Raw genomic sequence first — 12794 nt, 5'->3', positions numbered from 1 at the left:
TACACAAAAAAGTTTAAACCAGAGCTCAACTTTGACTATTGTCCTGACTTATTTTTGTACTAACAAATGCTTAAACAGTATTAAACCATTGCCTCTATGGCTGACAAAGATTCCAGAAAGAGACAGTTTAACCATGAAATTGATTAATTACATTTCCATTATTTCCTGAGGTTAAAATTGATCAATTCAGAGGTCAACCTCAATGCTTCCACTGTATGGAAATGTGTCCAGGCTTGCGCGGTGCAAAGGACGACCTATTGTGCTCCCATGTGTCCCTGTGGAGTTGTCAACTGAAACCACCTTTTGTACTTTTCACAGGATTTCATCACAGGTGTACTGTGCACAGATACACACACCAACACTGACTGCAATCAAACACCATAGGGAACGCATACACACACATACATGCAAACACACACACACAAATCTAACAATGAACATGAAATAGATACAGATACAAATGCCTTTATATAGCACATCAAAAACATCATATTGGTTAGCAAAACATTTTTTTGCACAAGCCGCATGTGTTTTTGCCACTCAGGAGGGGTTTTTTTTCTCGTCACCTCCGTTGTGGTCTTCACTTAAAAAGGTCTCTGTGCCGCTCCGAACATTTCGGACTATTTGACAGTTTTGTTCAACATGGATCGACACTACAATTACAGAAATGTTTGCTGTCACCACTGTCTTAAAGGGGAACTGCACTTTTTTGGAATTTCATCTATTATTCACAATCCCTATGTGAGACAAGCACACATTTTTCTTTTTTATATGCATTTAAATTTTTAAATAAATGCCAAGAAAAATCAGCTAACAATGGAGGTAATGGGATTCACGCTATTCTGCATATATAGCCCTCTAAAAACCTTCATTAACGTTTCATACTGTATACATGCTGTAAGTATACATGTAATAAAGACATTCATAATATGTAATATTCATGTATTTTTGTCATTTTAAGCATACAGCAGCACATTAATTTCACAGACGCATTACAACGTTCGCTATTTCCATCAACAACAACTACTACTAATCATGGCAGACTTCATGTGAGCCAAAGACAAATGATGATCCAGAACCTTATATTTTTGAGCCTGAATGGAGGATGAGCTACAAGTTGTAAAAGCTGACTGATGAGCAGATCCAACAAGTAGCACTATTGCTCACAAGAAATACAAACCCCGTTTCCATATGAGTTGGGAAATTGTGTTAGATGTAAATATAAACGGAATACAATGATTTGCTAATCATTTTCAACCCATATTCAGTTGAATATGCTACAAAGACAACATATTTGATGTTCAAACTGATAAACTTTTTTTTTTTGCAAATAATCATTAACTTTAGAATTTGATGCCAGCAACACGTGACAAAGAAGTTGGGAAAGGTGGCAATAAATACTGATAAAGTTGAGGAATGCTCATCAAACACTTATTTGGAACATCCAACAGGTGAACAGGCAAATTGGGAACAGGTGGGTGCCATGATTGGGTATAAAAGTAGATTCCATGAAATGCTCAGTCATTCACAAACAAGGATGGGAGAGGGTCACCACTTTGTCAACAAATGCGTGAGCAAATTGTTGAACAGTTTAAGAAAAACCTTTCTCAACCAGCTATTGCAAGGAATTTAGGTATTTCACCATCTACGGTCCGTAATATCATCAAAGGGTTCAGATAATCTGGAGAAATCACTGCACGTAAGCAGCTAAGCCTGTGACCTTCGATCCCTCAGGCTGTACTGCATCAACAAGCGACATCGGTGTGTAAAGGATATCACCACATGGGCTCAGGAACACTTCGGAAACCCACTGTCAGTAACTACAGTTGGTCGCTACATCTGTAAGTGCAAGTTAAAACTTTCCTATGCAAGGCGAAAACCGTTTATCAACAACACCCAGAAACGCCGTCGGCTTCGCTGGGCCTGAGCTCATCTAAGATGGACTGATACAAAGTGGAAAAGTGTTCTCTGGTCTGACGAGTCCACATTTAAAATTGTTTTTGGAAACCCTGGATGTCGTGTCCTCCGGACCAAAGAGGAACAGATCCATCCGGATTGTTATAGGCACAAAGTTGAAAAGCCAGCATCTGTGATGGTATGGGGGTGTATTAGTGCCCAAGACATGGGTAACTTATACATCTGTGAAGGCGCCATTAATGCTGAAAGGTACATACAGGTTTTGGAGCAACATATGTTGCCATCCAAGCAACGTTACCATGGACGCCCCTGCTTATTTCAGCAAGACAATGACAAGCCACGTGTTACATAAACGTGGCTTCATAGTAAAAGAGTGTGGGTACTAGACTGGCCTGCCTGTAGTCCAGACCTGTCTCCCATTGAAAATGTGTGGCGCATAATGAAGCCTAAAATACCACAACGGAGACCCCTGGACTGTTGAACAACTTAAACTGTACATCAAGCAAGAATGGGAAAGAATTCCACCTGAGAAGCTTAAAAAATGTGTCTCCTCAGTTCCCAAACGTTTACTGAGTGTTGTTAAAAGGAAAGGCCATGTAACACAGTGGTGAACATGCCCTTTCCCAACTACTTTGGCACGTGTTGCAGCCATGAAATTCTAAGCAAATTATTATTTGCAAAAAAAAAAAACGTTTATGAGTTTGAACATCATATATCATGTCTTTGTAGTGCATTCAATTGAATATGGGTTGAAAAGGATTTGCAAATCATTGTATTCCGTTTATATTTACATCTAACACAATTTCCCAACTCATATGGAAACGGGGTTTGTACAAACTGTCATCATAAAGAAACAATCACTTAGTGTACAATGTTGTCTCTCACTAGGATGCAGACTAATGGGATATGTATATATTCCTGTTTTGATTAAGAAATAATCATAATCTTCACGCAGGTTAAAAAAAAAGTGTTCATAAACGAGCGTCTTTTCAAGTCTTTCTCGCCATCCCGGGTCTAAGTTGAATGTCAAAGTTAACCAACTTCTTTGTTTTTTGCAACAACCTACTATACAGGTGAGATGCATGATTTATAATCTAGAATTAACTTTTACCAACTCAGAGGCAGGGTTTCCCCTACATGTACTTGATCGTGGCGTAGGGCCACGGCAATATGAAAGCTGCCACAACTTAAAAATTACACCTTAAAAACCAGGGTATTTTACATGAAAACAAATTGAAGTAAATTGTATGAGTGGATATATATATAGCTAATTATATACACACTTCAGACTCGTGATGCACTGAAAATTTGGCCACTGAACAACTTTGATCAACCGGAAGCATAAGGTAAGATGCATGATTTATGATCCAGAATTAGCTTTTACCAACTCAGAGGCAATGCAGCAGCTAACTGGCTCAGTACTTCAATAGCTGTATATGCCAGTTACCTCTCTATCTGATCAATGCACCGCTAAAAGTAGTCCCTTAATGTTAGGGCTTATAATAACAACATCCCTAATACTTGGTTAATATTCAGGTCACTACATGTAACTGGAGTATTGTTGGCGTTTTTTGGATGGTTTTTAGAGGGCTTTATGGGCGCAATAGACACAATGGACGCAAGGACTTGATGAATCCTGTTTCCTCTCTTGTTAGCTGACATTCGCTTGCGTTTATTTATGAGTTAAAATGCATAAAAAAGAAAAGGTTTGATTGTCTTACACAGGGATCATGAATGATAGGCAACATTTTTTAAAAAGTAGTTATTTTAACCTTTTTTATTATTTATTTTTTATTAACACTGTACAAGCATACATTGTCATTTATTAAATTCCTACTTCCTTAATGATACAGTGGTTCCTAAATTGAATATTACCCCAAATTAGGAACGTTTTAAGAGAAAAGCTGTCTCTCGGCTAATTGCTGTGCTTTAAGTTGCAAGCAAAAATTTGAGTTACAAGCATCCAGTTGGTGTAGCAATGGCACAGCGAACCTTGTAAGATCCTCGTTAGTTTATATCTAGAGATTGGCATAACTTTTTTTTCCAACCATGGGAATGAAGAGAGTGTGTGTGAAGGACAGTGCTGAAAAAAAAAAGTGGATGATATTCATTAAATCAAAAAAATAAATTATCAAAAAACATGACCGAGCGTGTCGCCAATATGCCGAAGCAATTTGAGCGCATCACTGTCTGCACCATACTTAAGCATAAGGAGCCTAATGCCAGCCACGTATGTTAAAATAAACAGTGGACATTTATCCATGAAACTATGGAGAAGCTGTTGAAAGGAGATACCGTATAAAGCCCACTTTCCAAGGTAAATGCTGTACATTATAATGACATTACTTCATAAAACTACTGTAGTTGTTAGTACAACATTCTATTGTATTGGTTTTACAACAATATTTCTTGTCTAGAATGTTGTTGTGGGTTGTTTTTTTAAATAGAATGTTACATGTTATAACTTGAGCCGTTTTGGTGTGGGCAAGCATCAATAAATTATTCTAATTAATTTCAGTGGGATATGATGATTTGAGATACAAGTGTTTTGAGTTAAGAGCCACAGAGCCAAGTCACAGAAATAATTAATAAGCTTGTAAATTGAATTATTCATTTTAACACCTTCCTTTCTTTTAAACGCAATGTGAACAAAATGCAAATGAAAAGAAACAGAACATTTGTGTCATGTGTGTGATGTTAATGAATTATCAGCAATGCGCATGGAGAAGAGGGTGATTAAATAACACATTTTTACTTGCTCCTTTTTAAACATATAGAATTATGCAAAAGTACCCACGAGATGTTCCTTAATCCAACATGTAAACACATGTCTAAAACAACTAAACCATCTCAGCACAGGTTTCACCATGAAACATGACACACAGGAAGATGAACTTGATAAAATTCTGTCCTTCCCCTGAGGCTGATAATTAAATGGAGGTGTCGCGAAAGAAGCACAAGCGAATCTGGCTAAGAATGGAACACATTTAATATCTCAGGTCCAACAGTCAGCGTGAAAGGTATCGATGGCATTTTCAAATGTTTTATGTGGATTTCTGACACAGCTCAGCCACAAGCTGTGTCAATGTAATCCATTTTAAATCGGGTTGAATGGCATGTTTAATTGTCTTCCTGTATACAGTTGTACAGGTATGTGTGGGGCGGATATGACTCCACACAACAGGTGGTCCATTAAGAATGGGTCTGGTTCGGTGAGGCATAGATACTTTTGGAGTTTTTTTCTTCTTTTATTTACTTAAATTCATATGTGCAGCTCTAATCATTGTTGATTTAGGTTGCACATTAGAGTAACAGGAAAAAGAAGGGAGTAATTCGCTTTCATAGAAATGTTATCATAATGATATTATGATATGATAAATGGGTCCAAAAAGTATTTGATAAAGTAAATAATTTTTGGTCCCATTTGCTTTTAACAAAATAAATCAAGTATTGTGAATGTATCTTACCTTTTTGTATTTGTATCTGAAGCAGCAATAGCTATCCTCCATGAAAACGTACTTTGTATGATCACATTCATTTTGTCTTAAAGTCCAGTTGAGAGAAGTGTTTAATCTTGGACATAGTATATAATCCTCCATATTGGCAGACACATTCATTTAATTCAATTTAATTCCAAGCAATAAAACAATATTTTTGCATCTGACAAAAAACACCCACAAACGATGGCTTACTCTAATAAACATGCCATGTTTGTTATAAATAGTTAAAAAAATAAAAAAAAGGCTGGCTTCCGCTGGAGAGACATGTGTCTGCTAGCTTGTGGCGAGTCAGAGTACTGCTTAAAGCATTGAATTGTGTCCCCTCGCACGCACACGCTCAATACACTTTGTGTGTAGCCGTGGAGGCACTTCCTGTGGCTGCCTCACTTCTCGTCTGCCTCGTTATTTTCATCGGAAAACACAGAATTTCCGCGATTTTGACCATGAAAATTATCAAAATATACAGGAATCACACCAACATCACATAGAAAGCATAGACCAAAAGAGGAATATAAAAACTTATTTTATTCTATTACTTTGTTTTTGAACATCTTATGGTTAAGCCATCTGGTGACAAGGCGAGGCACTGCCTCACTTGCCTCCCCTGACAGCCCGTCACTGGTCTCTTAGGGGCCGATCTACATTTCTGCCAGTGGGTGCTCGGTGTGTGTATGTGTGTGTGTGTGTGTGTGTGTGTGTGTGTGTGTGTGTGTATTAAAAAAAAAATAGACGTTCAGCGAAGTTAATATCCCATATGATTTATATCTTTATCATTTTGTAAAACAGACCAAACTCGCCACAAAATGAACTACAACAATATTGATTTTTCAAAAATGATTTTAAAGATTGAAAGTTGCCATCAATCCCACGTAGGATCGGCGCTTATGACTGGTCTAGTTCTGTTCTACGCTGGTTTTGGGGGTTTGATGTGTCTGTCGAATCAAACAATACATGTGTATTAGTAGCTTGCATAAAACAGTCAATACTTAGTAAAAATTGGAATAAAGAAATAAATGCACACTTCATTTGCCATAGTCTAGCAAAGTGTATTTCAACCTTTTTTGAGCCAAGGCACATTTTTTGCGTTGAAAAAATCCAGAGGCACACCACCAGCAGAAATCATTAAAAAACGAAACTCAGTTGACAATAAAAAGTAATTGTCGCAATTGTTGGATATGACATTAAACATAACCATCCATGCATCAATATAGCTCGTGACTTATTTTGAGTTTTTTGCTGTTTTCCTGTGTCTAGTGTTTTAGTTCTTGTCTTGCGCTCCTATTTTGGTGGCTTTTTGTCTTTTTTTGGTATTTCCCTGTAGCAGTTTCATGTCTTCCTTTAAGCGATATTTCCCGCATCTACTTTGTTTTAGCAATCAAGAATATTTCAGTTGTTTTTATCCTTCTTTGTGGGGACATTGTTGATTGTCATGTCATGTTAGGATGTACATTGTGAACGCCGTCTTTGCTCCACAGTAAGTTTTTGCTGTCGTCCAGCATTCTGTTTTTGTTTACTTTGTAGCGAGTTCAGTTTCAGTTTCGTTCTGCATAGCCTTCCCTAAGCTTCATATACAACACAAAACATACAACACAAAGTAGCAAGAAACAATACAATAATAAAAAAGCAAAACATGTTCTAGACCAAAACTCACTCCATATTCTCTACTGCTCGCTAGTGTTACCATATCTGAGTTATTGTGTAGAAATATGGGGAAATAACTACAAAAGTACACTTCATTCATTAACGGTGTTACAAAAAAGATCAGTTAGAATAATACATAATGTTGGATATAGAGAACATACAAACCCCTTATTTATTGAATCAAAAATACTGAAATTCAACGACACATTGAATTTGCAAAAAGCTAAAATTATACACAGAGCAAACTATAATCTCCTACCCAAGAATATACAACAATTCTTCTCAACAAAAGAGGAGAAATATAATCTTAGAGAAAATTTTAATTTAAAACATTTGTACGCATGTACAAACCCCGTTTCCATATGAGTTGGGAAATTATGTTAGATGTAAATATAAACGGAATACAATGATTTGCAAATAATTTTCAACTCATATTCAGTTGAATATGCTACAAAGACAACATATTTGATGTTCAAACTGATAAACTTTTTTTTTTTGTGCAAATAATCATTAACTTTAGAATTTGATGCCAGCAACACGTGACAAAGAAGTTGGGAAAGGTGGCAATAAATACTGATAAAGTTGAGGAATGCTCATCAAACACTTATTTGGAACATCCCACAGGTGAACAGGCAAATTGGGAACAGGTGGGTGCCATGATTGGGTATAAAAGTAGATTCCATGAAATGCTCAGTCATTCACAAACAAGGATGGGGCGAGGGTCACCACTTTGTCAACAAATGCGTGAGCAAATTGTTGAACAGTTTAAGAAAAACCTTTCTCAACCAGCTATTGCAAGGAATTTAGGGATTTCACCATCTACAGTCCGTAATATTCATTCATTCAATCATTCATTCATTCATTTTTATTTATCTCCTTCATTGATGTGCATCTTTGATAGACAATTATAACACAATTATTCAGTTACACCGTTACACACCAATGCCTGAGAAGGAGCAGGATGAAGAAAAATCTTATATTTTCCTGCCCCCTTCACATAATACATAGTCTTACTTAATGATATGTGAACCAACAAATTACATCCAAATATAACGAAAACAAAACAAAACAAAAAAAACACAAGTGCAAAACTTCATGAAGTACAAACCGAACAAAAAAACAAAAGAAGTAATATACACCTCACGGGATGATACAAAACAAATACAAAACCAGGCAAAAAACAAGTAAATTAATAAATATAAAGCAAAATGTAAACACTTATGGCTGTCCATATGATTTTATTGTTCTGTCTTTATATATTTTTTTCAATTGGAATATATTTTTACAATCTTTTATCTCATTGTAAAGAGAATTCCATAGTTTAACCCCCACCACTGATATACACATTTGTTTTAAAGTTGTCCTTGAATACTGATGTTGGAAATTACCTTTTCTTCTATGCTCTTCATTCTCAGAAGTGATGACAAACATTTTTTGTAAATTTGCTGGTAATGTTTTGCTTTTAGCCTTAAACATGACACATAATGTCTGTAACTTTACTAGCTCCTGTAATTTCAATAAACCTGAATTAATGAATAATATGTTAGTGTGTTCTAAGTAATCTACTTTATGAATAATCCTTATAGCTCTTTTCTGTAGTTGATACAATGCCTTTATGTTACTCTTATATGTGTTCCCCCACACTTCCACACAGTAGCTGATATATGGCAATATAAGTGCACAATACAATATGCGCATTGCTCTATAATCTAACACATATTTTACCTTATTTAATATAAAAATACTCTTAGACATCTTTTTCCGTACATGTGCAATATGAGATTTCCATGTCAGACCGTCATCCAGTGTCACTCCTAAAAATCTAAGTTCAGAAACCCTTTCAATATCAATTACATCTATTGACAATTTGATCGTTTCCTCCCTTTTCCTCTTACAAAAAATCATTAACTTAGTTTTTTCTACATTGAATGATAATTTATTGGCATCAAACCATCTCTTAAGTTTAATCATTTCCTGTTCAATAATTTTTGATAATGCTTTTAAGTCGTGTCCCGAACTATAAAAGTTGGTGTCGTCCGCAAATAATACAAATTTCAATAACTTTGATACCTCACATATATCATTAATATATAAAATAAACAATTTTGGTCCCAAAACCGAACCTTGTGGAATTCCACATTCAATCCTCATTTGTTCAGATGTATTACCCATAAAATCCACAAACTCTTGTCTATTATCTAAATAACTTCTTAGCCAGTCTAAAACTACTCCTCTCACACCAAATGAATACAACTTGGACAATAATATAGAATGATCTATAGTATCAAATGCTTTTTTAAGATCGATAAATACCCCTATAGTGTATTTCTTATTATCAGTTGCTGTTGCTATATCCTCAATTATATTCATTACAGCTGAAGCAGTGGATCTATTGGTCCGGAATCCATACTGGCTCTCACTCAACAGCATGTTCTTTTCAAAAAAACTATCTAATTTTTTTACAAATATTTTTTCAATTATTTTAGAAAATTGTGACAGAGAATCCAGAGAGAATCTGGAGAAATCACTGCACGTAAGCAGCTAAGCCCGTGACCTTCGATTCCTCAGACTGTACTGCATCAACAAGCGACATCGGTGTGTAAAGGATATCACCACATGGGCTCAGGTCTGACGAGTCCACATTTCAAATTGTTTTTGGAAACTGTGGACGTTGTGTCCTCCGGACCAAAGAGGAAAAGAACCATCCGGATTGTTGTAGGCGCAAAGTTGAAAAGCCAGCATCTGTGATGGTATGGGGGTGTATTACTGCCCAAGACATGGGTAACTTACACATCTGTGAAGGCGCCATTAATGCTGAAAGGTACATACAGGTTTTGGAGCAACATATGTTGCCATCTAAGCAACGTTACCGTGGACGCCCCTGCTTATTTCAGCAAGACAATGCCAAGCCCCGTGTTACATCAATGTGGCTTCATAGTAAAAGAATGTGGGTACTAGACTGGCCTGCCTGTAGTCCAGACCTGTCTCCCATTGAAAATGTGTGGCACATTATGAAGCCTAAAATACCACAACGGAGACCCCCGGACTGTTGAACAACATAAGCTGTACATCAAGCAAGAATGGGAAAGAATTCCACCTGAGAAGCTTAAAAAAATGTGTCTTCTCAGTTCCCAAACGTTTACTGAGTGTTGTTAAAAGGAAAGGCCATGTAACACAGTGGTGAACATGCCCTTTCCCAACTACTTTGGCACGTGTTGCAGCCATGAAATTCTAAGTTAATTATTATTTGAAAAAAAAAATCAAATTTACGAGTTTAAAAATCAAATATCTTGTCTTTGTAGTGCATTCAATTGAATATGGGTTGAAAAGGATTTACAAATCATTGTATTCCGTTTACATTTACATTCAACACAATTTCCCAACTCATATGGAAACGGGGTTTGTACAACACTTAAGACCTTCAGTATATCAGTATGTGGAATTAAATTATGGAATGGATTAAGCAAAGAAATCAAACAATGTACTCATATGATCCACTTCAAGAAACTCTTCAAACTTAAAGTGTTTACAAAGTACAAAGAAGAAGACCCATGATAAACATTCTGATTTTATCTCATCCATCCATCTATTTTGAAGATAATCTTACTCATCTCACCATATGAAATGTAACTTACTTCACCAAGTGTTATTTATTTATTTATTTTTATTGTTATTACTTATGGAGTATATTGTGAATAAATTGAGAACAGGAAGTAAACAAAAGTTTTAGCAACTGCTATGTAAAGGAAAAGGGGTAGGATTAAATAAGCTCTGCTTCTTCCTACTCCTTTTCGAACATGTTGAATAGAGAAACTGGAAATTGTGATGTATCATGTTGTATGCATGCTTGTTTGAAATAAACTCAAACTCAACTAAACTCAATGCCTTTTCTTAGGGGCACTCACCTTTTGTTTATTTTTGGTTTAAGCATTAGACACTTTTTTACCTTCACTCTGCCTCCCGCTGTTCCCGACATCTACAAAGCAATTAGCTACCGGCTGCCACCTACTGATATGAAAGACTATTACACGGTTACTCTGCCGAGTTCGAGACAGCACCGACACTCAACAACAACACATCATTTGCAGACTATAGTTAGTGGTTTGCAAAACACTGTTTTGCCCAAATAGGTGCAATTAGATAATCTCCCACTGCATACGAGACTGTATCTCACGGCACACTAGTGTGCCGCGGCACAGTGGTTGAAAAACACTGGACTCGAGCATGACGTTCGGCTTGAAGTACGTTGACGCTGTCTTACCTGCTTGATTTTCCCCCGTTTGTCCTTTGTGGCAGGGTCCAGGGGTTCGTGTCCAGTGGCCCCCGGGGGCCGCCGGTACTCGATGTAAGGTAAATCATTGGTCGTCTTCCCACCTTGACCCAAACTCTCCTTGGCAACTTTCTCCTTCTCCTTCAAAATGTCCTGTTTGATTTCATCGGGACGTTTCTGAAGAGTATCTTTGGCCTCCAGCAGGGCTTTTTCGTGGTCCTTCTTGATCTTGGCCAAGACCTTCTCCTCGCTTCCCGGCACGCCGAGCTCACCGACGCCGTCCAGACCCGTGCGAGTGTTGGTCTCCACCGCGGACGAATGGAAGAAAACTCCGCTGAGCAGCTTGGAGGAGTCCGGCAGGAAGAAGATAGCTCCGAAACACAGCGTGATAAAACCGCTGAAGACCAGAAGCAGGATGAATTTTTCCGTCAGCCTGAAGGAAGTCTGGCTGGCGGACTTCCGACTCGGAGTGGCGGCGAAAGGCAACAGAGTTGGGACAGGCATGTTGCTCTTCTTCCCACAAACACTAAAAAAATTTTTAAAAAAAAACCTTTTCTGGGCTGAAATTCAAATCACGGCAAATTCGACTCGGGCGTAATCCGCTCAGACGTCCACCCGCGGATCATACAAGAGGGAGAAGGCTACAAAAAGAGCCGACTTAAAGTTGAGAAGGAGCGGCTGAAGTGTGTCGTCCATACTGGAGGCGACAAGCCCGACAACGCTGAACAGAGCAAGCATGAGAAAGGGCAGGGCCAGACAGTGACTGACAGCACAAACCAGCCAATCATCTTTCGATCAGTGAGGAAGTAAAGCAGGGAGGGGGCGCGGCTTCATGTATGCACGTACATACATAAATATAAATTAAGGAGCAGCATATACAATCAAAATGAATTGCGTTGTTAAACCGTGCATATTGCATGATTAAAAGGGAACTGCACTTTTTGCTGGAAATTTTGCCCATCGTTCACTTACATGAGAGACAAGAACACCTCAGGGCTGCGGAGAACATTCATGTTTTTAAGAGCAGGCTTAAGACCCAACTTTTTGATTTGGCTTTTACCTGATATCAATTGTTTTATTAAAGTCATTTGTATTTTACTTTTAATCCTGTTAGTTATGCAAGATTTTATTAAGTTATATTTATTTATTTACTGTATATATATATATATATATATATATATATATATATATATATATATATATATATATATATATATATATATATATATATATATATATATATATATATATATATATATATATATATTTATTTATTTATTTTGTAATTGATTTATTTTTATTTTTTCATTAGTCTTGTATTTTATTCTTTATCTCCACACATGCGTCTTACTAATTTACAAGTTTTATTATTTTTATTTTCCAACGTTCCTCAGATGAGCCATCTGCCTCAGGGGTTATCGGCCGTGCTTGTGGGGGCGCTTTTGTGTCAGCGTCCTGGTGGCCAT

At 37.0% G+C, this 12794-nt stretch overlaps 1 protein-coding gene across 1 annotated transcript in view; it reads right to left on the bottom strand.

Moving 5' to 3' along the window:
• Window positions 1–12065, bottom strand: part of man1a1 (mannosidase, alpha, class 1A, member 1) — a 249169-nt gene extending 237104 nt beyond the window's left edge. Inside the window, exon 1 of the mRNA XM_062044868.1 lies at window positions 11320–12065. Within this exon, the coding sequence (XP_061900852.1) occupies window positions 11320–11832 (513 nt within the window). The 5' untranslated portion in view covers window positions 11833–12065. The remainder of the gene's footprint in view (window positions 1–11319) is intronic.
• Window positions 12066–12794: the final 729 nt, after the last annotated feature.

The sequence above is a fragment of the Entelurus aequoreus genome, linkage group LG04 (assembly GCF_033978785.1).
Source record: "Entelurus aequoreus isolate RoL-2023_Sb linkage group LG04, RoL_Eaeq_v1.1, whole genome shotgun sequence".
NCBI lineage: Eukaryota > Metazoa > Chordata > Actinopteri > Syngnathiformes > Syngnathidae > Entelurus > Entelurus aequoreus.
The sequence above is the reverse complement of the archived record's forward strand: the minus strand, read 5'-3'. Positions and strand labels throughout refer to the sequence as shown.